Raw genomic sequence first — 27,345 nt, 5'->3', positions numbered from 1 at the left:
GCGCAGCGTAAGCCGAGTAGCAGCGGGGCTGCCGGCCGTCTGAGGCAGGCCTGAGTGGGTGAGGAGACTGGAGCCGGGGCGTCGACCGGGGGATGGTGCTCGGTCAGCGGATCCCGCCTGGGACTGGTCCCCCCACCGGAGCCCACGCCTGGCTGACCGTCATACCCACTCCCGATTCCCCGCGCTGTGCGAATATTTGCCCCTAAGGGGCGCGCCTGAGACGTTCCGGATTGGTTATGCGCGTCCGGAGTTAAACTTTCAGCCAATGAAAAAGGGCATGGGACGTGACGCACGGCAACGTCACGGGAATTCCCCCCTCCCGGGGGCGGTAAAGGGGCTTTCCCCACTGGAGCGCTGGTAGCTGGAGAGGTGTCGCGACCCGTCCCAGGTGGGTCGGGCCGGGAGAGAAGCCGGAACCGGAGCCGCCGCCGCGGTGAGTGGCCGGGTTCAGACCCCTGGGTGGCCAGGACTCGGGGAAGGGCGGGAGGAGTGTGTGCTAAACTGATGGAGACTCAGAGCTGGAGAAGGCATATGCACACACACAGAGAGCACCCACACGAACAAGACACCCGGATACACATCAACATCCTTGTACAAAACACGCGGACTTGTACGTAAGCCGGCGAGTGCACAGTCCATCACTCAAACTCGCACACAAATGCACACGCAAACACGCTCACCCGTGCACAGGTGAGCCTGGACCCATACCCTTCATGCACAAACTCAAATATATGCTCACCTGCGCCTTTACATATCAATATATGCTCAGACGTGTACACACTGAGACGTTTAAGGACACTCACCTGTACACAGACATACTCAGCTGCACACGCATGTTGACGCCATGCACACACAACACGCACGCAAGCACATGAGCTGAAACACACTTGTATACCTGTGATGGAGACACACAAGTATTACAAATGGCTTTGGGACTGGGGCAGGGGCGTGGGCACCCAAAACTCATGTGTTGTGGGAGTCAACGGCTATCGAGGTGTTTCGAGGAGAGGGAACAGAGGAACCCATCCCAAGGAGGAGACACCTTTCCTCCCCTAGCTCCGCGGCCCAAGAGACTGGTTCTCGGGGCAGAACCCCGGGGCCCCCCGCTGGGAAGAGCCCCCGCCTACAGGCCTTCGGGGAGGAGGCCTTCCTACAGCAGGAATGTCCCCCCAAAAGCCCCCGGGGTGAATCAGCCGTGGCCCTTCTCAGGGTAGAAAATCCCAAGGTTACTCCAGGATGGGGGAGGTGAAAGGGGCGGGAGGTAGGACTGGCCCGGGGCTTGGAGCCTCTCCCAGCCGTGAAAGAGCCTCGGGTCTCTGGAGTGAGGAGAGGGGCCCAACCCACACGGGGGGCTTCGCTAGGTCTGGTTGCCCCTCTGCCCACAGACTAGCTGCGAGTGTCCACAAGACAGCGCCGCCAACCTGGCGCCCCTCCCGCCGCGGGGGCGTGGCCAGTGGCGTCATTTCCAGGCCCGCCCCCTCCGGCCCCGCCTCCCCCCTGGTATTTTCGGGACTTTCCTAAGCTGTTCTAACTTTCCTGCCCCTTCCCCGGCCCGGCCCAGCCCAGCTCCCGATCTCGCGCTCCACCGGATCTCGTCCGCCACACCCGGACGGGTGGCTGGAGGATATCCGACCCTCCCCCAATTCTGGGCCCCCCTCTCCTCTCTATTCCGGTCCTGATCTGTCTCTCCCGCCCCCCTGCCACTTCCCCCCACCCCCCAACCCCGACCCAAGGCGGGCGACTGAAACTCTGGGAAAGAGAACCCGGCCGGAGTCGCCACACAGCCGGGCCTACCCCAGAGACATGGAGAGTTGCTACGACCCAGTGAGTCACTCCGCCTGGCCCCAAACCCGGCTGGCTGACCCCCTGTGTTTGTCTGGTAGTCTGCGGGTCTGTCGGAGTCCCCTCTGCTCCCCTACACCTGTAGCACCTTCACTTTATCTCAGCCTGCCTGTTAGTCTGTCTGCAAACTGCTTCCAATGGGAGCTCTCTTATGGGCCTGGGGAGGAGAGGGGGTGATTACTGCGGGCTTAGAGAGCTGGGAGGTAGAGGGCTCTGGGGGTGGCTTCGAATCAGCTGCCATCCCATTCTGTCTCCAAACCAGGATCTGGATGGCATCATTGAATACGATGATTTCAAATTCAACCCATCCATTGTGGAGCCCAAGGAGCCAGCCCTAGACACAGGTTGATAAGTCCTCTGACCTCCCCTGGTCTTAGAGGGAGCGGGAGGGAGGAGTATGTGCCCTCTGCCTTGGGGATGGGTCAGAGAGCCGGGATCAGCAAGGCCCCTCTGTCCCCAGCTGATGGACCATACCTGGTGATTGTGGAACAGCCTAAGCAGGTGAGTGAGTGGAAGGGATGGTGTGGGATGGCTTCAGCTTTGAGGGCAGATGGGGTTGTTGTAGCTGGGTGGTCATGGGGAGGGTCACTGACCACAGAAGCCACGTTGCGTTGGGATGGTTGGCCTCTGCTGAATCTGTAGTGTGGTTGTGGTTCAGGACAGGCACTACCAGTCATTATGGTCACTGCCGGCAGGGGGTATGGCTGGCTGGGGGGGGCCCTCCTGGTCACAATGTCACTCTGCCCTGGGACCTTCAGCGAGGCTTCCGATTTCGATATGGCTGTGAAGGCCCCTCCCATGGAGGACTGCCAGGTGCCTCTAGCGAGAAGGGCCGGAAAACGTATCCCACTGTAAAGGTGAGCAAGGGTGGTGCTTGAGGGAGGGCTAGTGGACAGTGTGTCCAGGGGCATTACTGACAGCCTTCACCCCTCCTAGATCTGTAACTACGAGGGACCAGCCAAGATCGAGGTGGACCTGGTAACGCACAGTGACCCACCTCGTGCTCACGCCCACAGCCTGGTGGGCAAGCAGTGCTCGGAACTGGGGGTCTGCGCCGTGTCTGTGGGGCCCAAGGACATGACTGCCCAGTAGGTGTCTCCCACCCCTGCCCCCCAGTGGCATGCCCCCTCATTGCCTGCCAGTCCTAGGCCCCAGCCCACCTCTCTGAACTTAGCATCTGACCAAGGGGAAAGACTTAGGTTGGCCCCAGAACCCAAGGCCCCAAGTAAAAACCAGAAAAGCCTCCTAGAGGAAGTAGGGCTGTGCTGAGCCCCGGCAGTGGGAGGGGTGCCTCAGGAAGAAAGAACTGTCTGCAAGATCTCTGACTCCCCCTCCCTCACCCAGATTTAACAACCTGGGCGTCCTGCATGTGACCAAGAAGAACATGATGGAGATCATGATACAAAAACTTCAGAGGCAGCGACTCCGCTCCAGGCCTCAGGGCCTTACGGGTATGGGGGGGAGGTAGGAGGCCATGGGAGGTGGTCATGGAAGGAATAGAGGAGGAGGTGTCCAAGCGTCACGTGTGTCACCACCCAGAGGCTGAACGTCGGGAGCTGGAGCAGGAGGCCAAGGAGCTGAAGAAGGTGATGGATCTGAGCATTGTGCGACTGCGCTTTTCTGCCTTCCTTCGAGCCAGTGACGGCTCCTTCTCCCTGCCCCTGAAACCTGTTATCTCCCAGCCCATCCACGACAGCAGTGAGTATCCTGACTACCTAGAAGGCAAGGCCTGGGTGTCAGAAAGAGCATGGGAGGCAACCTCAATCTGTGGAGTCAAAAAGGCCTTAGTTTGAACTTTGCCCCACCATGTATGAGCTCCGTGATCTTGAGCAAGTCATTTCCCCTCTCTTGAGCATGGCTTCCGTCTTGGGTAAATGAAGATACTAGAGGTTCCTGTATCTCTTGGTGCTGTTCAGATAATGACACAAAGCACCTGGTTCCACAAATAGGGCCTTGACTCCTACATCATCTCAAATAATTGATATCTCACCCCCATAGAGTCTCCTGGGGCCTCAAACCTGAAGATTTCCCGAATGGACAAGACAGCCGGCTCTGTGCGGGGTGGAGACGAGGTTTATCTACTTTGTGACAAGGTGCAGAAAGGTGAGGCTGGAGCCCAAGCTGGGAGCTAGGGACACTGAGTGTAAAGATTGAGGGCCAGGGAAACTTCAGGACAAATGGCCCTGGAGATTCCACTAAGAGCTGTGGCCAAGTTTCAATTTTCCCTGTAGATGACATTGAGGTTCGGTTCTATGAGGATGATGAGAATGGATGGCAGGCCTTTGGGGACTTCTCTCCCACAGATGTTCATAAACAGGTACCTTAGAGCTGGGGCCAGGCCTGGGGGCCCATCTAGGCCAAGGACTCAGTGACACCTTACATCTTCCTTCTGCCCCAGTATGCCATTGTGTTCCGGACGCCTCCCTATCACAAGATGAAGATCGAGCGCCCTGTAACCGTTTTCCTGCAACTGAAACGCAAGCGTGGAGGGGATGTCTCTGATTCCAAACAGTTCACCTATTACCCGCTGGTGGAAGGTGGAGCTGGGCTGAAGATCCTAGGGTGGCTGGAGGGTGGGGGCTGGGCGCGAGGGATCCAAGAATTAGATCAGGAGACCTGTGAGTCAAGTTAGGTGTGGGGAAGGTCTCAGGCAGAAGTGGTCCTAGGAGCCAGCCTGAGGGCTTTGGGAGAAAGGGCCATTACCAACCTTGGGACAGGGCTCTTAAGGATTGGCCCATGAGTTGGGGTTCTAACGTCTCATTTCCCTCTGCCCCCAGACAAGGAGGAGGTGCAGCGGAAGCGAAGGAAAGCCTTGCCCACCTTCTCCCAGCCTTTCGGGGGTGGCTCCCACATGGGTGGAGGCTCTGGGGGCTCCGCTGGGGGTTATGGAGGAGCTGGAGGAGGAGGTGAGGGGGTGCTTGTGGAGTGAAGGGCGATGGAGGAGGGAGGGGGAAAAGGGAGAGAAGTTGTGGGGGAAGAAATTTGGGAGCGTCCTGGCTGTTGCCCCCTCCCCACAGCCCTGCCTGTCTCCACAGGTGGCAGCCTCGGCTTTTTCCCCTCCTCCTTGGCCTACAGCCCCTACCAGTCCGGCCCGGCCCCAATGGGCTGTTACCCAGGAGGCGGGGGCGGGGCGCAAATGGCTGCCGGGGCGCCTGGCAGGGATGCTGGGGAAGCCGCAGCAGAACGGAGCGCGTCCCCCGAGGCCCCCCAACCTGAACCGCAAGCCCCGGAGCTACTGCAGCGAGGTATGATCCCCAGAATCCGGGCGGTCGAGACGCTGCGGGTGGGAAACCTCGCCCCCCGCCCACGCCCCCTGTCGCCCCCAGCCCGGGAGTACAACGCGCGCCTGTTCGGCCTGGCGCAGCGCAGCGCCCGAGCCCTGCTGGACTACGGCGTCACGGCGGACGCGCGCGCGCTGCTGGCGGGACAGCGCCACCTGCTGATGGCGCAGGACGAGAACGGAGACACGTAGGTGGGCGGGCGGGCGGGAGTGGTGGGGCTCGCAGGGTGGGGGTCCGGGACTCGGCGCCCAATGCAAGCTCATGGGGTGCGGGGAGGGACAGACCCGCAGAGAGCCAGGGCCCTGGAGTTGGCCGGACCCGCTTTCAAGTCTGACCTCGCTATGTACTAGTAGTTCTGTTCAAGGTCCTTAGTCTCTCCAGTTTTGTTGACCATCAGAGGGGCACAATAATAGTACTTACCTACCTCAAACAGTGCTCAGGAAGGATTAAGTTCAGGTGCTGTGTTGCCCTTGGAAACATCTGGGGTCAACAGGCCCCAGGCAAGGAGATTATGGAGATGGTGGAGGTTTTAAGAGTAGAGGGTGCTCTGAGTGGCTGGGCCTGCTAGGCCAGAGTCTCACTCCCCAACCCCCAGGCCCCTGCACCTAGCCATCATCCACGGGCAGACCAGTGTCATCGAGCAGATAGCCCATGTCATCTTCCATGCCCGGCACCTCGGTGTTGTCAACCTCACCAACCACCTGCACCAGGTCAGGGGCGCCTACTGGTGAGAGGGGAGGGGTTGGAAGGCAGGTGGGTCTAGGCCAGGGGCACGCCTGGCTCACTCCGCCTGCGTGCCCAGACGCCCCTACACCTGGCGGTGATCACCGGACAGACGAGCGTGGTGAGCTTCCTGCTGCAGGTAGGCGCAGACCCAGCGCTACTGGATCGGCACGGAGACTCAGCGGTGCACCTGGCACTGCGGGCTGGTGCCAGTGCCCCCAACCTGCTTCGTGCTCTGCTGCAGAGTGGGGTGCCTGCCATGCCCCAACTGTTGCACATGCCGGACTTCGAAGGTGAGTTCTTCACCTCATCTGGAGCAGGGGCAAGGGTGGGGACCAGGGAGGGTAACTGGTGCCTAGGGTGAACATGAGATGTGGAAGTCAGCTGGTTAGGGGCCCACATTGGAGTCACAGCCGCAGGCTGAGACTCCTGTGTCCCTAGGGCTGTACCCAGTACACCTTGCGGTCCGTGCCCGAAGCCCCGAGTGCCTGGATCTGCTAGTGGACAGCGGTGCTGAAGTGGAGGCTGCAGAGCGGCAGGGGGGCCGAACAGCTCTGCATCTAGCCACGGAGATGGAGGAGCTGGGCTTGGTTACCCATCTGGTCACCAAGGTGGGAATGAGGACTGTGGAGGGACCAAGGATGGTGAAGATATGGGGGCGAAGGGGCAGCCGGTCGGTTGGGGCTGCGATTCACAACTCCCTTGCACCCCACAGCTCCGTGCCAATGTGAATGCTCGAACCTTTGCGGGAAACACACCCTTACACCTGGCAGCTGGATTGGGATCCCCAACACTCACACGCCTCCTTTTAAAGGCTGGTCAGTCTCACCTTCGTGGGCATATGAACAGGACTGGAAAGAGGAAACGGGGTGGCTCCCATTCCCCCCACTCTGCAGTCCTTAACGTGGACTCCCATTTCCCTCCCTCCCCCAGGTGCTGACATCCACGCAGAGAACGAGGAGCCCCTGTGCCCACTGCCTTCGCCCCCCACCTCTGGTAGCGACTCCGATTCTGAGGAGCCCGAGAGGGACACCCAAAGCAATTTCCGGGGCCACACACCTGTTGACCTCACTCGCAGCACCAAGGTGAGGTCGGCCTAGGACTAGAAGTACCAGGGAACAGGGGGTCTGGGATTAGGGAGGGGGTGCAGCGTGTCGTACTCAGGCTTTAGGGCTGGGATGGGGGTAGTCGAGACTGAGGCTCTCTCCCCAGGTGAAGACCTTGCTGCTAAATGCTGCTCAGGACACCAAGGCGCTCCCCCTGACCCCACCCAGCCCTGCAGGTGAGATCTCTTCACCCATTGCCAACCCCCTGCCCCCTGCTCACAGAGGTCTCTTCTCCTTCTCTGAAGGGCTCTGCCTTGTCTGTCCAGTTGCCGTAAAAGAAAGGTGGTATCCATGGGTCTGTGCCTATACTTATCTCTAGAGGTCATTGGTAATCTGTGTGTGTGTCCCCCTCAGGGCCAGAGCTGCCACTTGAGGATACAGTCCTACAGAACCTGGAGCATCTGCTAGATGGGCCCGAAGCTCAGGGAAGCTGGGCAGAGCTGGCAGAGCGGCTGGGGCTGCGCAGTCTGGTGGACACTTACCGAAAGACAACCTCACCCAGCGGCAGCCTCCTGCGCAGTTACAAGGTCGGTCGGACCCCATTTCCTGCTCTGTGACTGGCTGCCTTTCCCCGGTCTCAGATCCCACGTGCTTCCTTGGCCCCAGAACTCCTGACCCCACGCCCTAACTATACCCCTTCCTTCTCTCCAGCTGGCTGGTGGGGACTTGGCAGGCCTGCTGGAAGCTCTGTCTGACATGGGCCTAGAGGAAGGAGTGAGGCTGCTGAGGGGTCCCGAGGCCCGAGACAAGCTGCCCAGTACAGGTAAAAGGGTCCTACCTGGAAGATGGATCTGGGCCTTGTGAGTGGGAGGCCGAAGGCCTTGACTCTTTCCTGTCCCTTTCCCTGTGTCCACTCCCCCAGCAGAAGTGAAGGAGGACAGTGCATATGGGAGCCAGTCAGTGGAACAGGAGACCGAGAAGCTGGGCCTGTCCCCTGAGCCACCAGGAGGGCTCTGCCACGGGCACCCCCAGCCTCAGGTGCACTGAACTGCTGTCCACACACCAGCCCCCTTCCTGGGCCCCTCTGTACAGCATCCCCACCTATTCCAGTTCTTATTTAATACCCCATGCCCACCCCTTTTTGGGGTAAATAAAGGATTCTCATGGGAAAGGGAGGGGGCTCGGCCCCCTCTCCAACTTATCGCAGCCCCTGAGTGACTTGTCTGACCCTGGCCCCAAGCTAGGCACTGGAGAGAGAAGGAGGTCCAGCCAGCAAGTCCAGAGCAGTTTTAATGGGGGTGGAGGCTGTACAAAGGGCAGGGCCCACTGAAGGAGGGAAAGCAAGGCCATGCTGCCCCAGCCTGTGTATGGGGGCCTGGGCATGGACACCCATCCTCCACCTCTGGAAAGAGGGTGAGCCCTCAGGGAGGAAGGAGGGAAAACCAGCTCAGCTCCAACTCCTGGCCTCTGTCTGAGCCAGGCCCCAGGATGGAGGGGGATTGCTGGTGTTGGGTGGGGGTGGTCTCAGCAGAAAGCAGAAACGTGGTCAGGCCTCCCCCACCAAAAAAAAAGCATCAAAAGTCCAGGGGCCCTGGCCCCTCCCGCCCCAGCCCCCAGTACGAAAAAGTGCAAAACATTATCACAAAAAGGGGGTCTCAGAGGGGCCCTTAGCCTGGGCTCCCGAGGCCAGTCCCTCGCCCTGCCCTGCCCCGGACACCGCGTCCGGCGCGGTTGGGCCCTGGGCCGAGGAGCCCTCAGGGGTGGCCCGAGGCCAGCCCGGGCTCAGGCAGGGCCGTGTCATGCAGGCGCCCAGCAGGCACCACCACCCCACACTCCCACCCCCAACTCAGGGCTTCCGCCGCCCACTGCCTGCCCTTGCCCGTGGCTCTGAGCCGTGACACTGAGCCCGGGGCTGGCTGGAGGTGTTGGGCTGCAGGGAGGGACTGGAGTGAGGTGGGGGAACTCCATCCTCTGTGCTCCCCGCCTGGGCCAGTGCTGCCTCTACTGCATCCAACTCTTCACTGCCTGCCTTCAGCTTGACCCGAAGCAGCGCTGCATATGTGCCATAGCGGGATTTCTGAGGCAGAGGGCAGCGACTGTGAGCCCACTCTCCACCCTCTGCCCATCCCACCCCTTCTCCACCCCGTCTGGATCAGGGAGGGATGCTGAAGAAGGCTAAGAGATGGCAGGTCCTTGCCCATCTCTAAAGCCCCAAGGACTGACATCCCCTGGTAGGTTGGCGACTCTGGGCTCTCTCAAGATTGCCTGTGGTAACAGTCAATGTTTCTTAAGCCTTTACCAGAGTTGGGAAAACTGAGCACTTGACAGCCATCTCACTTCAGTACCTTAGTGAGAATCGAATATTCTTCTGGTTCTACAGAAGAGGAAACTGAAGCTGAGAAGGATTAAGCAACCTGCCCAAGGTCACCCAACTGGTCCCGCTCTTAAGAATCCATGCCCGTAACCACTAGTCTGAGCCTGTATTTGGGGACAGAGGTCCTGCTAATAGAGGTGTCACAGAGGTGCGCAGGTTGGGAGGCTCACCTCAAAGTCCAGGTACGCCTCCTTCTGCCGCTGCTCCTCGGCCTCCTTGCCCCGGACCTTCTTGCCCAGTTGGGCAGCCCGGTGCTCCCGCAATTCATTTGCCATGGCCTTCAGCTTGGCCTCGTGGGTCCGCACCTGCTCCTCCTAGAGACCAGAGGGGACACGATCAGGGGCACTCGAGCACATACAGAGCCTTTGTGCAAGTTTATTTGAAAGGCGCCCCTTCTTTTGGCTGAACAAACAACCACGTCTGGGTTCACGGCATGGCAAGTGGAGTGGAGGCTGACCCCCAGTTCCCCGTGGCCAGCATCCTGGTACACTGGCTGTCTACATGATCATACACGGTAGCCTTGAATGTAGTTGGCCTGGGCCTGCCCCCCTCCATCCCACTGGCCAGGTGAACAGAGCTGAGGGTACCTGAGAGAGGCGGGTGGCAGCGCTGGGCAGCAGGGGGCGGCTGAACTTCTTCTGGGAACTAACAGCAGCCGGGAAGGGGGGTGCAGAGAACATGGCAGCCACCACATTGATGCGAGTGATCCAGGACTGCATCTGTTCCAAGCTCCTGAGGAGATAGCACAGCTCCTTGGGACCTGGGCCCAAGGTTCCTGCCCAGGGGTGCAGGTCCTGGTTCAGGATGTGGCCTGAGGAGGAAAGAGGCAACCCAGGGACCAGGGAGGGGAGCAAGTTGAGAGTTGGAGGAAGAGGTCTGGGATGGGCAGGAGGAAGGCACTCACGAGGCCTGGAAGAGGAACACCCGCCAGTCAGCTGTGCGCAGGTAGAAGACATGCGGCCTCTTGCTGTAGTCGCTGGCACGTGTGGCCAGTGCATGATGGATGCTGATGGCATTCTTAAGCTCTGCCTCTGACAGCGCCTTCCCAGGCTGGTACTCCTCCTGCAGGGGTGCCCATCTTGTCCTGGCCAGTCCCAGCCTGGCCCAGCCCAGCCAACCACACCCCCGAGCCAGCTGGGACCCCACCCCTTGGGCTGGCCCCGCACCTTCTGCAGGTAGAGGATCATGCCTTTGAGGATCCCATGGAAATTCTTCCAGCCCCGCTTGCCCCGAGGTGCTGGGGGGAAGAAAGACAAGTCACGGGGGTTCTGGGACAGACCCACTCCCATCCATCCCCCAGACCTTCCCAGCAGGCCACATACTCTTCCTGCAGTCAGGGTCTGCGTGCACCTTTCGCACCAGGGCCCCGTGCTTGTAGACGGCAGCCCCAGGCTCAGGAGTCAGGTCCAGGAAAGGGCTGGAGCCGCTGCCACTGCCCCCGCTGACCCTCTTGATGACCTTAGGGTTGGGGTCGGCCAACTCAGACAGAGAGCGTCTCAGTTCCTCTTCGTCTCTGCAGATGTGATCACCTCAGAAGGGGCTGGCCGTGGAGCCACTCACCCCCCTTCAATCCTGGCCTCTTCCCACCCAGAAAAGCTCCTCCAGTGTTTGTGGACATGGGGGTAGGGGAACTGCTGCTCTCAAACCAGGTCTTCTCAGCTGTGTCCCCTAGCTCAGATCAGGGCTTCTTGAGGCAGCATTGTTCCTCTCTCAGATTAAAGCTTCCAAGGGTAGGGCCATGTCTGTCCCTTCCTCCCCTCATGTGTAATAGCCCCATCCTCTCCATTTCTGTACACGTACCAAACCTCACACCCTTCTCCACCAGGATACACATCTGACTCCGCTGTTTCAACCACACCCAGCACCAACTCAGCTTGTGGGCTAAAAGGTGGCAGAAGTACTGCTTCCTAGTGGTCCCCTAGTACACCTGGGCTGCAGGCTGTGTCAGATACAAAGTCTGATTCTGTCTGGCCACTCCCTTGCTCAAGAACCTGCAAGTTCCCTATTCCCTCCCACATGGAGCCTATGATACATCCCCGCCAACACTGTCTCCTCCTCCTTCCACTTCATTCCAACCAGGCCTGCCTTCTCTTGGTCTCCCCATGCCACACTCATTTTCAGCCACCACAGTATTTGCCTCCTAAATATCAACTTCCCCCTTTGATGCCCCAAACAAATGCTTCCGCTCTTCAAGGCTTGCCCCAAGTCCCGATCCTCCAAGAAGCTTTCCCTGATCTTTCCCTCCACCCCAGTCCTGAGCTCTGCCTTCCCTGAAGTCTTCTCTCCTGCCTACTGGGAGCTCCAGCTAAACTGAGCAGTGACTGAACTCTCAGCAGGTACCAGCAAATATCAGTGATCTATTGACTGTTTAGGTGAGGGCTCTACCCTCAGACTAGGGTACGCAAGGCTAAAACTGGACCTCCTCCCTCAGATTGCACTCTTCTAAGACTTCACTCCGAATCTCTCTGTTTCTACTGGAGCTGCCAAGAGTCAGCAATGTTGTCTCTTGTTTTGTGACACTTTGGGCTCCTAGGACCTGACGGGGTGCTCATGCTATTGATTAGGGCCCTAACTTCAGAGACTTCTGCTTTCCCACTAAGGTTGCCAAGGGACCTCCCCTTTTTGTTTCAGCACCCCTCCTCCTAGGCCAGCGGACAATGGCTACCCCCCAACCCAGCTTGTCATAACAAGCCAGCTAGAGACAAGACACAGAACCCCAAGTCCAGACAGGCATCTCCAAAGAAGGAAGTGAGGCCATCTCACTGCCTCTCGTGGCCTCCCCCGCCTCCCCTGCCCCACAGCCCCAGGACTCATAGGGCCCATCTCAGCTCCTGGGCCTCTTCAGGCCTACCCTGCCCCATGCCTCATCCCCAGCCCCCCTACGTAGCCCCAAAACTCACATGGCCCACTGCAATTTTTCATTCTTGATGGAGCTGTACAAGGCCTGGGGAGGGAAGAACAAATCAGGGTGGCGTGTGTGGAGGGGTGCACCATGTACCCCAATGCCAGAGCTCAGAGCACTCCCTCCCAACCTGAGAGAGGAGACAGAATTGGGCAAAGGGGCAACAGGGTGTAATGACCAAGAATACAGGCTCTGGAACAGTTTACGAGGACCCAGGCCCAGCTCTGCCACTTTACCTGCATGACTTTGAGCAAATATTCATGCGGAAGAACAAACGGAGTAACACGTTTAATGAAGGACAAGCAGCACAGTGCATCCTTGCATATCGTTAATGCACAGTAAATGACAGCTGCTATTATTATTTTTACTGTTATTGTTAAGGGGTCATCCTGCTCAGATCCTGGGAGGGAGCAGCACAGCTCTGGAGGGAATGGAAAAATGCAACCAAAGAAATCTCTCCTTTCCTCAACCATATGCTTTGAGCCTGTTTCCACAGGATAAACCCACACAGAGCACATGGAGAAACTGAGGCCCAGGAAAGGGGACTCACCCTGTCACCTCCTTCTTTGGCTAATAGAGAACTTACTCTCCTGGCTCTCAATCCCAGGACAAGGTGAGACCTTCCCTCAACCCAGACTGTCCGCCAAGCCAAACGCCAGGGTGGTCCACCACCCCCTACTCCCGCTCACTCGCACACTTCATGTTACTGGGGAGTGAACACTAGTCTAAAAGGCAGTAGTTCTAGCTTCCAAACCATGTACACCCCAAACTTCCTGTGAGCTCCTGAACCAGTCACTTCCCCTCTGTACAGTTGGTCTGGGGGACCTGTGGGGACCTTGGGGCAGTCAGAGGAGAGAATGGGATTCAGGAGTGGTGTAGGGACCCCTCTTCTTGGGAGTGGCCTACAATATGGGTCCACATTAGTGCCTCCCACTGTGGGGGCGCTTCCAACAGCCTGTCTGTGAGTGGGTGTGTCCCCAGCATGTGCGTGTTAGGCTAAGCGTGGCGTGTGATGCTGTCTGCGTGTGAGCTGGGTGCAGTGGTGACGTCGGTGCCTTCTCCGTGATGGGACACAGCCCCCACCCCAACACACCAGTCTCTGACTCTCTCACTGTCCACTGCCATGCCAAGCATATCCAGTCAAGGGTTGAGTACACCCTACAGCCGCCACCCTACACGCAGCACAACCGAGTTTATGTACACATTACCGTCCCAGCACACACCCAGCCCAAACCCAGCATAGCCTGGACCCTAAACCCTTACTCCAACTCTCTAGCCAGAGCTTGAAGTGGACAATGACGATCAACCTGCAATCCTGTCTCCAGCCTTCCAGTTCATCCCCTGCCCCTTTTGGCCCCCAACCATGTCTTCCTTCCAAAGTCTTAAACCCCATCCGCGAGACCCACGTCATGCCCACATCTAGAAGACCCAAAGACCGTTTAGTTTGAGATGCCCAGCTTGATCCAAGGGTCTCTGCCCTTCCCCCTCCAGTCCATGCCCACCCCATAGGCTACGTCCCTGCTGTGCTCTCCCTCAGCCCCACCGATGTCCCCCTCATCGCGTGCCGCCTTCGCTGCCTGCCTCCAGCCACCCCCCTCAGCCTCACCTCCCTCGGCAACCCCCCTCGGTCGCCCCCTAGCCTGGCGTGGGCCGCCGCCCCAACGCCCTCACCGCCTTTTTCTTCTTGCGGCTCTGCAGGCGGCTGACCACCAGGTCGGTGTAGAGCACGGGCTTGAGACTACGCGAGCGCTGCGGCCAGCCGTAGCACAGGGTCTCGGCGCCGCGGTGGGTGCGCCCGTAGCGCACAGAGCACAGCGAGCGCGAGCGCAGCCGCCCGGCGCTGCTGTGGATGCTGTTGACGCCAATCATGCTGGCCAGGCCGGCGCGCCGCGGCCCCCAGCCATGCCCCCGCCCACCCTCGGCCCCTGACGGCCCAGACAGCCCGCGGACGGCTCCCTCGACAGCGGGCGCGAGCAGCCCGGCCCGGCTCGAGCCCGGCCGGCTCCCACCGACGCAGGAACGCGCAGTGGCGGTGGCGGCGCTGTAGGCTCTGCAGTTCGGTGAGCGGGAGGGGGGCTCCGACGGGGAGGGGAGGGCGGGGACGGCGCAAAATGGAGGCGTTGGACTGAGAGGGGGGCCCGCGGTGCGCAGCCATGAGAGAGGGGCCTGGCGGGGCCACTGGGGGAGCCCCTGCGAGGGGGCAGGCTGCTCTGGGGACGCTGGGGGGTGGCGCAGGAAGCCCCTGGGCCCGAGGCTGCGAAGGTGGGCGGACCCTGTGGGGTCTAGAGCTCTCCAGGCACGTCAGAGTTGGGGGTGGGGAGTGAGAGGAGAGAGCGGAACGCCTCCTGCTGGCCCTTTGTCCCAGCTTGGAGGGGCCACGGCGGCGCAGGATGGAGGCAGCCTTGGAATCGCACCGGCCTCGTCCAACTCACCAAGCCGCATATACCTCGAACACCCGTGTGTATACCCCAACTCATGTACACACACCCCAGTTTACGGGCATACATCCCAACGAACCAGATGCGCCAGTTCACATTTACCACAACTCACGGACACTACAGATTCAGATGCACACCTCAAAATTTAGTCTTTAACGCACAAACATACCCTCTACACACGGACACATGTCGTAAATCAGCCAATTCACTGATGTACACCCCAACAAAAGTAAACACCCAACCTACACCCCAACTCAAATACACACTCTAAAATCATAAGCCCTAAAGCACAAAACACCCCAAGTCAGACAAAGCCCCTTCATTCACCGATACCCTAAATCATATATATATATATATGTATATATGTATATGTATATACGTATGTACACCTCAACTCAAGCATATCCCCAACTCAAATTGGACGTCCCCACTTACAGTCTCAAACTCAGAAACCCAACACAGCCTAAGGTCACAGACAATCCCAAGGACACTCCTATGCAGTCACATTTATGTGGTGGCCCAGAGACCCTTTTGCCAACCCTGGTGGTTTCAAGTGAATCCAGGCCTCCCAGGATGAAACACCACGCATCAGGGAGAGGAGTGAACCCATGCGACCTGGATGCCCCTTCCTCCTCCCATTCCTACCAGCTCCTGGGTGGCTAACCCTTCAAGTGCTGGCGCCAGAGCATGAGAACCAGAAACGAAGTAGCTAGTCTCAGTTTGGCATTAACTCGTCACCAGACTTTGGAAAAGCCTTTGTCCCTCTCAGGCTCCTCTACCTCCAGGTGCCTCCAGCGCAGTGGTACCAGGATGGCCTTTGTGACTGTTTGCCCTGTGGCAGGGGAATGAAGGGAGAGGAGGGAAGCGGTGTACCTGTGCCCCCCACCTCCATGCAGCCTGTCCCTCCCATCCTCAGTGAACACTGGAGGAGGGGCACTGATGAAAGCAAATACGGGGTCCAGGGCCGCCTGATCACGTGTTTTAGAGAGCCGCCTCCCCTCCCCCCCCCCCCCCCCCCCCCGCAGCGCACAGCCACCACTGCACGCCACTGCGCATGTACTGAGAGCCGGAGTGTGGGGCTGGAGGGAGGGGGTTGGTCCCCACGCTGAGTCACAAGAGTCCAGGCTCCGGTGGAAGGAGGCTGGTAGGCCCCTCACCTCACTTCCCTCGGACGGTGCTAACAGGTCCCCTATCCCTCCCCTCCAGCAACCTGTACCCGCCCCGCCCCCCACCTTGAGCAGCTCCCTGGGGAAGTCGCCGCCTTCGTTGAGGCCCTCCAAGTTCCCGATGAAGTCTCCGCAGGTCATGCGCTTCCCAATGTTCTAAGGGAGGGAACAGAGGCCGGTGAACTTGGGCGTCCCGTCGTTTCCCAGGATTTAAAATCTCCGTCCGGGGTCGGTTCTCCGGGTCCCCTCCCACCAGACCCCACTCACGTGGCCGTGGAGATCCGTGTTGAGTAGCATGAGGGCGCAGGTCAGCGTGTGGGCACCATCTGCGGGAGAGTTGATATTCAACTTCAGCCACCTCCCAGGGACTCTTCCCACAGCTCTCTTCCCAGCCTTCCAGCTCATCCCCTGCCCCCTTTCAGGACCCTCTTTGGCCCACAACCACTCTTTTGTAAGTCCTGAACCCTATTAGCGAACCCCGCTCCCCCCGAAAAAGTCTCTCCTCCAGCAGATCCCTCAGAAGGGACCTCACCTTCTTCTCAGGTCACCTTCCCTAGCTCCCTAAGGTGCTGGAGGCTGCTTGCCGCCCAACACCCACATGCCTCTGTGTCTGCACTAAACACAAGTGGGTCCCACACACTATGCAGACCAGTGCAGCCACTCAAGCCAAGCACTGTCTTGTACACATATGTGAACAATGGCATGCAAACCCATGTGCCACCTACCTCTTCACAACACACACAAGACTCTAACAATATGCCTGCCCACATGCACAGTTCCATATCCGTGCAGCCATATCAGCACTGTCTGCACACATGCGTGCTGACATGCCTATAGTCTTGTGCATTGGTTCACTCCTGCACACACACTCATGCTCCTATGCTCACTCCCAGTGCCCATCTGCCTCAGTGACCAGCCAGGAAAGCCCTGCTCCTGGCCTCCTCACCCTCTGAGGACAGGGCTCCGGGATTGCACTGGAAGTATCTCTGGGAGAAGTGGGCCAACACACGCTCCCGTTCCTGGGTCTCACCCATTAAGGCCAGCTCCTTCAGAAACACCCTGGGGTGGAGGGAAGAGGGAGCATGTTACCCTTACCCAAGTTTCTCTTACCAGGCAGCCCTGGTTCTTGGCCATGCTGAGCCAGCTTAGAAAGGGTACTGTCCGGGCAGCTTAGGGGAGGCACACACTGAAGAGGCATAGCTGAGGCCCTGCATACCAGGCCTGGGGAATGGGGGCTGCCCTCAGAGGGCTCAGCACCCACCTGAGAGCTTGGTCCAGAGTCATGCCCGTGAAGACAAAGAACTTGAGGTACTCGCCAGCCACGAGTTTGCTGAAGTCATTGCTGTGGGCAGGGCAGAGAGACAGGTGGAGTCTCAAGGGGAAGTGTCAAGGGGCCAGGTGGGGGTTACCTAGAGACCTGGGAGCATTAGATAGAGGGGATGTAGAGGTGCTGCCCACAGGATGCATTCCCCCGACCCCCTTCTCAATCTCAGCCCAGTGGCTTTACTTCTTGCCCAGGTGCCGGGCCACATCAGCCTTCCTGAAGCCGTCTAGCCGGTACAGCCTCTTAGCGAGGCGCTGCGCGGCTTCCAGGTCTGCTTTCTGCCCGTTGGACAAGGTGTCCGTGCTTCCCAGAGCCAGCCGCTCTGTGCTGTCCAGCTCTGAGTCTGAATCGGACACCAGCTGGCTCAGGGGTGGTTCACTGCCAGGAGAGAACACCAGCTCAGAGGTGGGGCAGGCTCTCAGGGGCCATCCAGATCCTTCCTCTGCCTCCAGACACAGAAGGCAGAGAAAGGGTGACTGGGACATAGGGAAGGCATTTTCTTTTCTCCAGCGGAGATTGTACAGATTCCCTCCATCACCCTACTCCATCATTACCACCTCTCTGTGGAAGTCCTGCCTCAAGTCTAACCCACATCCATCTTACTGCTGTGGGAGTTCTGGCTGCTTCCCCGAAGATCCCTAACTTTACTATTAGACATAGATTCCCCATCCCCACACTGGCCCTACCCAGAATATAGTCTATCTCTGAGAGAGATAGAAGGCAAATGTGGCACAGATAGGCTGTCAGGGAGAAACAGTAGCGGGTCAAAGAATTGAGGGCAGCAGGGACACCTTCCCGCTCCTGTCTTTCCTCCTCACAACGCCTTTTAGGGAGAGGAGTCTCCTCCTTGATCTTTCTCTTTCACCCACAAAGAAGCAGGCTCTGGGGTAGAGGGTACCGGTGTTAGAGTGCAACCCCTCATCCCCTATCTCCTGCACTCCTTCCCTTCCCACCCCAGCTGCTCTACTCGCAAAGCCACCTGTCACCCAGAGACAGAGGCCGGAAACTCCTGGTTGCTAGGCAACCATCTCCCTGGCCACCCCCTCATGTTGCCATGGCTTCCATGACTGAGAGGGTAGCTGGCAGAGGGGAGAGCAGAAAGGTTAGACTGGTGAATGGACTTCCTGGAGAAGGGTGAGACTCCTGATTGGAGGGGGGAGGCGACATGGGAGGGAGGCCATGGGAGAGGCTGGTGGCTGCATCTATGGCAGTAGCCCTCAGGCTGGGTGGGGGTAGGGTCACAAGAATTCTAAGCAGTTTGGAGGCTCTGTCTGGGGAGGGAAGAGCCCTCCTGGAGAGAGAGGAGGGTTTTCTCTGGGCACCCTTCAATCCTGAGTCATGGTTTCTCAAGTCACTGGATCTGAGACCAAGGAGGTTGGCTGTGAAAGGGAGTAGTCCTCCAAACGGGAAAACAGGCATCTGTATTCCCTAACCACCCCTATCAATGGTCAGGAATATAAACCACATCTTCACACTCAGGCTCTGTCCCTTGGAACAGCTGTTCCTAGGGCCCTGGGGTCTCGGGACTGAGAAACCAAAGGAATTACTCACCTGCCCAGAGGTGCCGCCCCCAGCCCAAAGCTGTCCTCTGAGCGGCAAGGACTAGGGGGCTCCCTCCCTGGGGCTTGCTTGGCTGCGGCCTCTGCCTCCTCTTCCTCCCCTCTCTGTGTCCAAGGCCCATCAGCAGCAGAACTGGTACCAGAATCGGGTTCAAGAGGGGCAAGTGGGGCAGGATCAGGTGGGTCAGGCCGGGGCGCGGGGGGTTGGGGAGGCAGCTCAAAGGTGAAGAAGGGGCTTTGGGTTGGGCCTGGTGAGGCCAGGGCTTCCAGTGAGGCAAGGCTGGTGTAGGAAGTGCCCTTGGCCCGGTGTGACTCCAAGATGGCTTCAAACACACAACTGAAAGAGTCAGGCCCATCGGCTGAGGGGCTGGTCCCAGGTAGAAAGGGCACAGGTGACTTGAGAGGCCCAGGGTGAGACATCCGGGTGCCTGGCCTGCAGGGGCAGGGAGAATCTCTGATAAGGGGCCCAGAGGACAGCTTTCAGGTAGCATTTCATTGAACTTTCATACAGATTCTGTGAAGGGGATTATCATTTCCCTTTCACAGGCTCCCAACCCCCTAAAAAAAGCCATCTGGGTAGAGGGTCCCCACAATAGGTTCTCCATGCTACTCAGTGCTCCCCCCCAGCACCCAATCCCCTTCCTCTCTCCCTCCCTGCTAATCTCCCTTTCTCCCCCTTCTGCCTGATCCTCTCCCCTCCTGCCATCCCATTTCTATTTCTGGCAACATCTTAGGAGAGGAAGATGAGACTCCAAGCTGCAGGAGGGTGTGAGACAGAAAGTCCCCACACTCCTTACTCTCCCGCCAAGAGCCAGGCTCTGGATTGATGCTCCCACAGCCCCGAGCTTGATTCCAGTCTCTGGCCTCTTGCTCTGACCTGTTCTTCCATAGAACCCCTTTCCTCCTCTATCCTGGCTGCCCCTACACTCCTTGGGTTCTTGCTGAGACCCCTCACGCCCCCAGTTTTCTGCCAGGCCTCTGTCCAGAATCTCCTGCCACACTGCCCTGTTGCTACCACGCGCTTGGTCCTGACCCTCCTAGCCCCAGCCTCATCTCTGTTCCAGGCTTTTGGACCCCAGCCCTGCCTCTGGGCCGTGGGAAGAAGCAAGCCACCTTTCTCTCCCACGACCCCACTCACCGGGCCCCCTCTGAGGCCTCAAACACCTCGTCGTCCACATCTTCTTCCCCACCTGCCTCATCCTCATCCTCATCACCACTGCCCAGACTGGGCCGAGGGCCGAGGCATGGGCTGGGCCGTGGGGCAGGAGGGCGGGCAGTGCCAGGCGGGCCCTCAGAGCTGGGCTGACTCTCGATGGCCGAGTCAGCCTCTTCTCGCTCAGCCAGCACTTCATCGATGTCAGTTTCACGGTAGCACCTCAGGGGCACTGTGTCCAGGTCCGTCTCGGAGTACTTGGCTGCTCGCCCCACAGCCACCCCAGAGCCCTGCCCTGACCCCAGTGGAGATGGGGGGGCCTGCTCTGGGGGCTTAGCACCTGCAGTGTGCACAGGCATCCCAGTCAGGAGGGAATCCAGGTCAGCTTCCTGTCCTGACTGTTCTAGGAAGGAACTCTCCCCCACTGCCTAGTATTGGCAGGGAAGTTCTTTCACTGTCTAACCACCATTCTTCCTGCTACAAACTCAGCTTGGTCCTGGTGCCAGTGGAGCTCATTTCAAATCAAGTTCTTGTGAAACAATTTTGAGGGGCCTGAGGGAACCAGCCTTTTTTCTACTCCAAGGACTGACCCTTGATATCCTGCCATCCCCTCCCTCCACTACCCAGCTTCCTGCAGGTACCAACCCAGCCGCCATTCTCCACGTCCCCTGTCCTAACACAGATGGAAAGACTGAGGCCTGGAGAGGCATTTGCTGACTCAGGAGCCCAGGAAAGGATTGGGGGAGTTAAACCTCCCTACCATACCTCAGCTACAGTGGAGAAGGCCCTGTCCTGTTCTCCTTGCCTCAGTCCCAGGCCTTACCTGAGCTGGGGGGGTCCAAGGAGCCATAGAAGAATTCCCATTTGGCTCGAGCGATTCTCTGGGCATGAGAGGAGACTTCCCGGGGTGAGGACCAGGTGTCCCCCTAAGCCAAGGACGGAGAGATAGACACAAGCACCCAGAGATAAAGCCAGACATACAAAGGCACAAGAATATGGGACACAGAAAGAAAAACACACAGGGACAAGCACAGAGGTCAAAAAAGAGGCAGATTTAGGTTAGACTGAAGGATTTAGAGTGAATAGTTCACAGGTCCAAAACCACCAAGGGGCCAAGTCTTGACCCTTTACTGGGACTCTGGAGTTTCAGGGAGCCCAAGAGGTCGCATACCTGGTTCAGAAGTCCAGTGTCAGTAGGTCCTCGGAATAGTGTGGCCAGGTGCTCAGAGGTCCCCTCCAACCCATTGGGGAGAGAGGAATAAAGGCCATCCGCCCCAACCTGAGGTTGGGCTGGTGGCCCATGTAAAAGGCCTTGGCTGCCAGGCCGAACTGAGCCCGCTCCTGCTGGGAGTGGGTCTGAAGTAGATGCCTCCAGTCGCAACTTCCGATTGGACCCAGGCCCAAGGGCTGGGATGGGCTTGGGAGGAGAGACCCCACCCAGGTCCCAGCTCCGACTCAAACCTCCGGGAGCAGGTAGCCCATTCAGTGGCCTTACTCTGGCCTTCTCCACGAAGCGGAATATGACCACGGAGCTCCGGGCCCCTGGAGGGGGCTGCCCAGTGGGTGAAGAGGGTGCCCAGGGTGGGGGAGCAACACGGGGTGAGGGGGGGGCACGCAGGGGCGTACAGGGTGCTGTCACACGTCCCAGTTCCCGGCCTCGGGGACCTGCCACCCGCCGTAGCAGGGAGCCTGTGCTGCCATACATGCTGGCTGGGGGGCTCTGGGGCACGGGGCCTTCGGGGAGCCATCGGCGCGGGCATCGTGGTGGGGAGATGGCACAGTCGCCTTCCGAGCAGAAGCGCATGGCACCCTGGGCCATGCTGGGGCCGGGGGTCAGGCTGGGGGGGCAGGGATGGCGAGGCCAGGCGGGGAGTGAGGGGGCAGCATGCTCTTCAGACAGGTCTGCAAGAGAGGAAGGGGAGCAGGGAGTGAACTGCTAGGGAGAGGATGGGCAGGAGAGCAGAGACAGAGGGGAAAACCAGCTGGGGCTGTTGAGCACCAGGGGACTAACCCACTCTGAGAATATGGCATCACTGATACCACCCCTGGGGGTGACCAGGCCTCCTGCTTAGGCTACTTTCATGGAGGCCTGAGGAGAAAAGAACTGTCCCCACTAACAGGACCCTGGATCCTCTCCTTCTGCCTGAGGACCCTGAGCATCACCCCGGGAGGACAGAGGAAGCGATTTCAGAAGTTGAGTGAGCCTAGAGTCCCTGTGGCATTTTGGAGTTACTTTTGGTGAAGGAGGGGGAAGGCTAGTACCCCACCCTCTGGACCAAGAGTGTCAGCCATCCATCACTATCATACAGCCATGAGTCCCCCACAGTCCCTGTCTTGGAGGCCCCAATTCAGGCCCCCTGGAAGGAGAGGAAAGAAGGATTATATAGGGAGCATGAGGAGCTGAGAGGCATAGGGTGAAGGGGAGGAAAAGGCCTGTACAGAGGTCACTACCCCTAATACATACATGCTGACTAGGAAAGGGACACTCTTGTTCTCCATACAGGTACACATAATCACGCACACACACATGCTTAGGGACAAATATGTCAGTACACAGTTAAACATATTCACAGGTTACACCTTCCAGCGCACACAGACACAGGCACACACACACGTTGCTCAAAGACACACCCTCATACACTCTCATAGTCATAACAAATATGCCTGTAATGGAAAGGCACATGCTTGTTTTACACACACACTGTCATCAAACAGGAACACACAAAGAGACCCAAATATACACATAAGCCTTCATTCTCTCATGCACAGACACACAGCATATCAGATACAGAGATCTACTGGTAACAATCACACACAAACACAGGTGTACATTTACACACATACTTAAGCAGGGACACACACCCTTTCCGCCAACCCCCACCAGTCTCTGGCCTTTGGAGGGGGAGCTGCACCAGACCACTCTCCTCTTCCCCTCCCCCCGCCAAGGGTATGACAGATCTTGTCCAGCCCAGGAGGGACCATAAAGGGGTAAAGGGGCTTCTGGTGGCAATGCAGGGTAGGGGCAGAGGTCAGGAGCAGCAACCCAGACAGGTTCCTGAAGCTTAATTGGGGCCCAGCGTATCCCCAGTGCAGCCCGGACTCGAGCCGCCTCAGTACTCACCGCTGCTCGCCTGGAGCTGGGGCCGAGGAGAGGCAAAGGAGAGGCTGGGCCAGGCTCAGCTGTGAAGGCAGCGCGGCTCCCGCTTGCTCCCGCTTGCTCCAGGCCCGCCCGCCTCTGAGTCCCTCCTCCTCCCCCCTACGCGCGGCTCCCGCAGAGCTAATCCCACCCCCCCACCCCCGGCCTCTCCCAGGGCCCTGGGCCCCGGAGGCTGCCCCCCCTCTCGACGATAGGTCCCCGCTGGGCTCTCGCGCCAACCTGAGACCTGCCCCTGACGAAGGGGAGGACATATGGAGCCCCTGATTATGTTCCCAAGATCTTCACGTGCCCCACCCCAATCGTGTCCACGTCCCTTTCGCCCACCGCCCCGTGAGCCACACACAGGACCCAGTTGCTCACGCGTGTCCCGCTGCAGACCCCACGCGTGTCCCTAGGAGGTTGCCACATGACCTGTTACATGCCACAACGCGCTCCCGCCCCCACGAGCACACGGCCGCGCCAAGCACACGGTATGGGTGTAGACCGGGCCCATCCCCTAAATCCAGAAGACCATCAATTTATGGGAGAGAGATTTAGGGAACACTGCCTCAAACCCTCCAGGTTCTGAGTCTTGGACCCAGGACACTCAACCCTGACCATAGGTGGGATATTAGTCAGACTTCAGGAAGAACTTCCTTGCTGCCTGAGTTAGGTGTCCCGCCCGTCTGAGGGTAAGAGGTTAAGCGGGATGAGGCTGGGACTGGAGGAAGTGGGGGACAGGCAACCCTTGTGCCCTTGGCCAAGGTAAAAGGGGGCCCGATTATTTTAAGAAAGCGCCGCTAGAGTCACTATGGCAACTGCTCTCCTTGGGAAAGCTATGGCAAGCAGATGGTGACCTCAGAAGGAAGAAGGGGTCTGGTCGGGGGGGGAGGGGGCGCGAGGTACGTGCGAGGCGGGGGCGCACGGGGCTCACCGCGGGGAGGGGCGGCGCGGGCTCCGCGTGGTGCTGAAGGGGACAGCGCCAGATTTGTCGCACTGCGCAGGCGCAGAGGCGCTAACAAAGCGGGGAGGGGGAGAAGGCGCGCGGCCCGAGGTGGTGCGCGCCCACGTGGCTCTTAGCAGAGGTCGATCCGTCCAGCTGTCCCTTCCCCTAGCAGGCTGAGGAAGAAGGAGCAAGTCCCTCAACCAAGTTGACCCTCTTTGGTCCTTCCTTGCTCCTGGCTTCTCACTGCATTGGGACACGGGGGAATTTGGAAAGAATTCTGGGAAAACCAGGATACCTGAGTTTTCTATCCCGACTCGCTTGACCCTGGACAAGGCGCTTCCTCTCCAGGGTTTTGATTTCATCTGTAAAGTGGAGTGACAGCACAGACCTGCCCACCTTGCAGAGGTGCCGGAAGCCCTGATAATGAATGGGAAGTAGTTTTCGTTATGAAGAGGCAGATGAAGCGGTGGCACCAAGGGAGAGCTCAACCTTGCTGGGAGCCAGCTTTCTGCGACAGCAGTAGCTCTAGGCATCCTTCACACCCTGGCCACCAGTGGATGGGGAAAGCACTGCTCTAGGGGTTCCTCCCCAGGATTGGACCCAGGAACCAAGACCTGGGCACGCGGTGAGAGGGCGGCGCAGAGTCTGCGCTCAGAGCTTTGGGGTGTCACTGCCCCAGGGTGGTCCAAACCAGACCCCACAACTAAACCCCCAGGCCAACCGAGAAGCAGTGCTCCCGGAAGGCTGAGCATGCATTCTTCTTCTCTGGACTCTAGACCTCCTGGGGAAGGAAAGAAACCCGGCTGGAGATACAGCCCTTAGGGCCCCCTACGTTTCTACCCGCAAGGTGTAAGTAAATCCGTTCCAAATCATCCGGGAGCGGAAGGGGCTGGTTAGTTCTGCACTTCACAATTAACCAGGAATGGGAGGTTTGGGCAAGTTTGATGAAGTAAGAAAAATTGCAGCTTCGCCCATTCAATTCATTCAACAATTAATCGAGCACCTACTACGTGCCAGACAGTAAGAGCCTGGATACTTCCCTTTTTTCAAAGTCAGTAAAAGCTACCAGAGGGCAGAGGGGTAGGCCCAGAACCTTGGAGTCCGAGCTCCGCCCCTTCTGCGTTTGGCTTTGCCGGCTCCTCCCATCACCACTTGACTCAGAGGCAATCACTGGCCAAAGTCTCTGCTGCACCGTCGCATTCTCTAGCCTCGGCTCTCAAGCCCTGCAGCGGAGAAGGCGACGTCTAACGTTACACCACCGGTCTGTTCCGCCCTTAATTTCAGGATCCATCCTTTCAGATAGGATCCTCAGTGAGACGGCACTCGATTAAATCGGTCTGTCACTACAGCCCAAGGAGGCGGGTTCGCGGCGGCTGCTCCTAGGCCAAAGCGAGAAGACCGTACTACGCACGCGCAATAGACAGCCGATGGAGCCACGGATGGAGCCGTCCGGAGGGGAGCGAGAGCCCGGAGCCGTCAGGTACCGAGCACCGGAGGGGCCGAGAGAAGGAAGGACCTGGAAAAGGGGAACTGAACCAGGGCCGGGCCTGGGGGCCGCTCCTAGCAACCGAGGCGCAGGAGCATAACGGAGGCAGACTCGCAGGTAACAGCGGCCAGGGAACGCCGCCGCCAACGCCCCTTCTACCCGCAGGCTCCTGGACCTGCCCTGGGAAGACGTGCTGCTCCCACACGTACTGAGCCGGGTACCGCTGTGCCAGCTGCTCCGGCTGCAGCGCGTCAGCCGGGCCTTCCGGGCCCTAGTGCAGCTGTACCTGGAGAGGCTGCGCCGCTTCGACGCCGCTCAGGTGAGCCGGGTACCGCCCCCGCCTCCAGCCCAGCCCCCAGCCCCTCTGTCTACTCTTCCCGACCCCTTTGGGTCTCCAGGAATGCCCAGGAAGAGCTCCACCCAGTGGGAAGTACTCTAAAGGGCGAGTACTGGGTATCAGTCCGGAGGGCACGTACGGTCTGTCCTGGGAGGGCAGATGGAGGGTCCCCGCGGGCAGGCTGCTGCCAGGAAAGAACTCCTCAGGGGAGGATAGGCAGCGCCCGCCCCGCCCCCGGGACCAGCTGAGGGTCGAGGTGCCTGCCCGCCCGCAGGTGGGTCCGCAGATCCCGCGGGCCGCATTGGCCTGGATGCTGCGGGACGCGAAGGGGCTGCAGGAGCTGGCGCTGGCGCCGTGTCACGAATGGCTGTCCGACGAGGACCTGGTGCCGGTGCTGGCGCGGAACCCGCAGCTGCGGAGTGTGGCGCTGGCCGGCTGCGGGCAACTGAGCCGCCGCGCGCTGGGGGCGCTGGCGGAGGGCTGCCCTAACCTGCGGCGCCTGTCGCTCGCGCACTGTGACTGGGTAGACGGGCTGGCGCTGCGTGGTCTCGCCGACCGCTGTCCGGCCCTTGAGGAGCTGGACCTCACCGCCTGCCGTCAGCTCAAGGATGAGGCCATAGTGTACCTGGCGCAGAGGCGCGGCGCCGGCCTCCGCAGCCTCTCGCTGGCGGTCAACGCCAATGTGGGGGACGCCGCCGTCCAGGAGTTGGCTCGGAACTGCCCGGAACTCGAGCACCTCGACCTAACCGGCTGCCTCCGCGTTGGAAGCGACGGCGTCAGGTGCCTGGGCATGGGGTCGGTGGGATGGGGGAGAGCAAGCACTTAGCCTCTGGGTGTAGGGGCGGGCGGTAGTTAGTCGAAAGGCAGAACTGCGGTTTCTGGATCTTCCTGCTACCATGACACCCCCATTCTGAACAGGAAAGGCCTCTAGGATTGTCTAGACCAGAGAGCCCATAGTTTAAAAACTTTTTTGAACCAGTGTTTACACATTGGCAGTATTCACGTACAAAGTCAGATTTCTGGCTTTTCTTCAACCAGGGGAGCAGCAGCTCCCTATTTAAGGGACAGTAAGTCTCCGTTTCACTGGAGGCATTGAGTGTATGACCCCATTCCAGATCCCTCCCTCGCCTGGGAAGAAAAAAGTATGCACCGAGATGGAGGGAGACGGGCTTTGCTGGCTTGCTCACCGTGGGTGGAGCGGTTTCATGCCCTTAGTCTTACCCCGCTCCTCCCCCAGGACGTTGGCCGAGTACTGCCCAGCGCTGCGCTCGCTGCGGGTGCGGCACTGCCACCATGTGGCGGAGCCCAGCTTGAGCCGCTTGCGGAAGCGCGGGGTGGACATCGACGTGGAGCCGCCGCTGCATCAGGCCCTAGTGCTTCTGCAGGATATGGCGGGCTTTGCACCCTTTGTCAACCTGCAGGTCTGATCCGCCCGCGGATGGGGCACAGCTGGACTGTGCGACGGGGCCTGACTATGAACTGCAGGGAATTGGACTGTGGGGGCCTCTGGTGAGAGGCCAAAGCCCTGCCCCACCCTGGAGCTTCAAATAAAGAGCTTTTTACCCCCTCCTGCCTGGCGCTGCTGCCCTATCGGAGATAGGAGATGTGAGGTTCGGAGCGAAGGTCAGACAC

General features: G+C 59.3%; 3 protein-coding genes across 12 annotated transcripts; 2 read left to right on the top strand and 1 right to left on the bottom strand.

The window, feature by feature from the left end:
- The first annotated feature begins 264 nt into the window (after nucleotides 1–264).
- On the top strand, nucleotides 265–8,097 carry NFKB2 (nuclear factor kappa B subunit 2). 3 transcript variants are annotated; one of them, XM_081074745.1, is made up of 23 exons: nucleotides 265–433; nucleotides 1,734–1,824; nucleotides 2,105–2,186; nucleotides 2,303–2,343; nucleotides 2,601–2,699; nucleotides 2,779–2,930; nucleotides 3,187–3,293; nucleotides 3,382–3,540; nucleotides 3,841–3,945; nucleotides 4,074–4,159; nucleotides 4,241–4,379; nucleotides 4,620–4,748; nucleotides 4,878–5,087; nucleotides 5,169–5,310; nucleotides 5,719–5,833; nucleotides 5,926–6,139; nucleotides 6,288–6,457; nucleotides 6,562–6,664; nucleotides 6,780–6,931; nucleotides 7,059–7,128; nucleotides 7,307–7,479; nucleotides 7,604–7,715; nucleotides 7,818–8,097. In XM_081074745.1, the coding sequence occupies exons 2-23, from the start codon at nucleotides 1,804–1,806 to the stop codon at nucleotides 7,937–7,939; spliced, it is 2,703 nt and encodes a 900-aa protein (XP_080930871.1). In that variant the 5' UTR covers nucleotides 265–433; nucleotides 1,734–1,803; the 3' UTR covers nucleotides 7,940–8,097. The 3 variants fall into 3 exon arrangements, with proteins under 3 accessions (XP_080930871.1, XP_080930872.1, XP_080930873.1); XM_081074746.1 differs by lacking the exon at nucleotides 265–433 and having other exon boundaries at nucleotides 1,500–1,824; XM_081074747.1 differs by lacking the exon at nucleotides 265–433 and having other exon boundaries at nucleotides 1,641–1,824; nucleotides 7,815–8,092.
- Nucleotides 8,098–8,169: 72 nt separating this feature from the next.
- PSD (pleckstrin and Sec7 domain containing) lies at nucleotides 8,170–23,067 on the bottom strand. The gene is made up of 17 exons (XM_081074972.1): nucleotides 22,930–23,067; nucleotides 20,980–21,710; nucleotides 20,632–20,734; nucleotides 19,794–20,148; nucleotides 18,648–19,088; nucleotides 17,280–17,474; nucleotides 17,034–17,114; nucleotides 16,719–16,831; nucleotides 16,040–16,098; nucleotides 15,839–15,928; nucleotides 12,167–12,210; nucleotides 10,589–10,779; nucleotides 10,433–10,503; nucleotides 10,171–10,328; nucleotides 9,854–9,998; nucleotides 9,437–9,580; nucleotides 8,170–8,969 (listed from the first exon to the last, which is right to left on the bottom strand). The coding sequence occupies exons 2-17, from the start codon at nucleotides 21,625–21,627 to the stop codon at nucleotides 8,739–8,741; spliced, it is 3,069 nt and encodes a 1,022-aa protein (XP_080931098.1). The 5' UTR covers nucleotides 21,628–21,710; nucleotides 22,930–23,067; the 3' UTR covers nucleotides 8,170–8,738.
- On the top strand, nucleotides 14,041–27,280 carry FBXL15 (F-box and leucine rich repeat protein 15). 8 transcript variants are annotated; one of them, XM_081074974.1, is made up of 6 exons: nucleotides 24,066–24,515; nucleotides 24,667–24,739; nucleotides 25,175–25,370; nucleotides 25,542–25,695; nucleotides 25,988–26,493; nucleotides 26,951–27,280. In XM_081074974.1, exons 3-6 carry the CDS (start codon nucleotides 25,318–25,320, stop codon nucleotides 27,138–27,140), a joined length of 903 nt encoding a protein of 300 aa, XP_080931100.1. In that variant the 5' UTR covers nucleotides 24,066–24,515; nucleotides 24,667–24,739; nucleotides 25,175–25,317; the 3' UTR covers nucleotides 27,141–27,280. The 8 variants fall into 8 exon arrangements, with proteins under 8 accessions (XP_080931103.1, XP_080931101.1, XP_080931100.1 ...); XM_081074977.1 differs by lacking the exons at nucleotides 24,066–24,515; nucleotides 24,667–24,739 and adding an exon at nucleotides 14,041–14,228; XM_081074975.1 differs by lacking the exons at nucleotides 24,066–24,515; nucleotides 24,667–24,739 and adding an exon at nucleotides 18,179–18,230.
- The last annotated feature ends 65 nt before the right edge of the window (nucleotides 27,281–27,345 follow it).

The sequence above is a fragment of the Rhinolophus hipposideros genome (assembly GCF_964194185.1).
Source record: "Rhinolophus hipposideros genome assembly, chromosome: 15".
Taxonomy (NCBI): domain Eukaryota; kingdom Metazoa; phylum Chordata; class Mammalia; order Chiroptera; family Rhinolophidae; genus Rhinolophus; species Rhinolophus hipposideros.
Note: the sequence above shows the minus strand (reverse complement) of the source record. Positions and strands in the feature narration are given on the sequence as shown.

What these genes read in the sequence shown, in the direction of transcription:
- NFKB2 (XM_081074747.1), top strand. Translation starts at nt 1,804, where the DNA reads ATGGAGAGTTGCTACGACCCA. An exon ending in CCACAGATGTTCATAAACAG is followed by an intron (nt 4,160 to 4,240) that starts GTACCTTAGAGC and finishes CTTCTGCCCCAG; the next exon opens with TATGCCATTGTGTTCCGGAC. An exon ending in CCCGGAGCTACTGCAGCGAG is followed by an intron (nt 5,088 to 5,168) that starts GTATGATCCCCA and finishes TGTCGCCCCCAG; the next exon opens with CCCGGGAGTACAACGCGCGC.
- PSD (XM_081074972.1), bottom strand. Translation starts at nt 21,627, where the DNA reads ATGGCCCAGGGTGCCATGCGCTTCTGCTCGGAAGGCGACTGTGCCATC. An exon ending in GCCCGGCACCTGGGCAAGAA is followed by an intron (nt 17,115 to 17,279) that starts GTAAAGCCACTG and finishes CCCTGCCCACAG; the next exon opens with CAATGACTTCAGCAAACTCG. An exon ending in AGGCGTACCTGGACTTTGAG is followed by an intron (nt 8,970 to 9,436) that starts GTGAGCCTCCCA and finishes CCTCTGCCTCAG; the next exon opens with AAATCCCGCTATGGCACATA.
- FBXL15 (XM_081074980.1), top strand. Translation starts at nt 25,318, where the DNA reads ATGGAGCCACGGATGGAGCCGTCCGGAGGGGAGCGAGAGCCCGGAGCC. An exon ending in GCCCAGCCCCCAGCCCCTCT is followed by an intron (nt 25,743 to 25,929) that starts GTCTACTCTTCC and finishes AGGGGAGGATAG; the next exon opens with GCAGCGCCCGCCCCGCCCCC. An exon ending in GTTGGAAGCGACGGCGTCAG is followed by an intron (nt 26,494 to 26,950) that starts GTGCCTGGGCAT and finishes CTCCTCCCCCAG; the next exon opens with GACGTTGGCCGAGTACTGCC.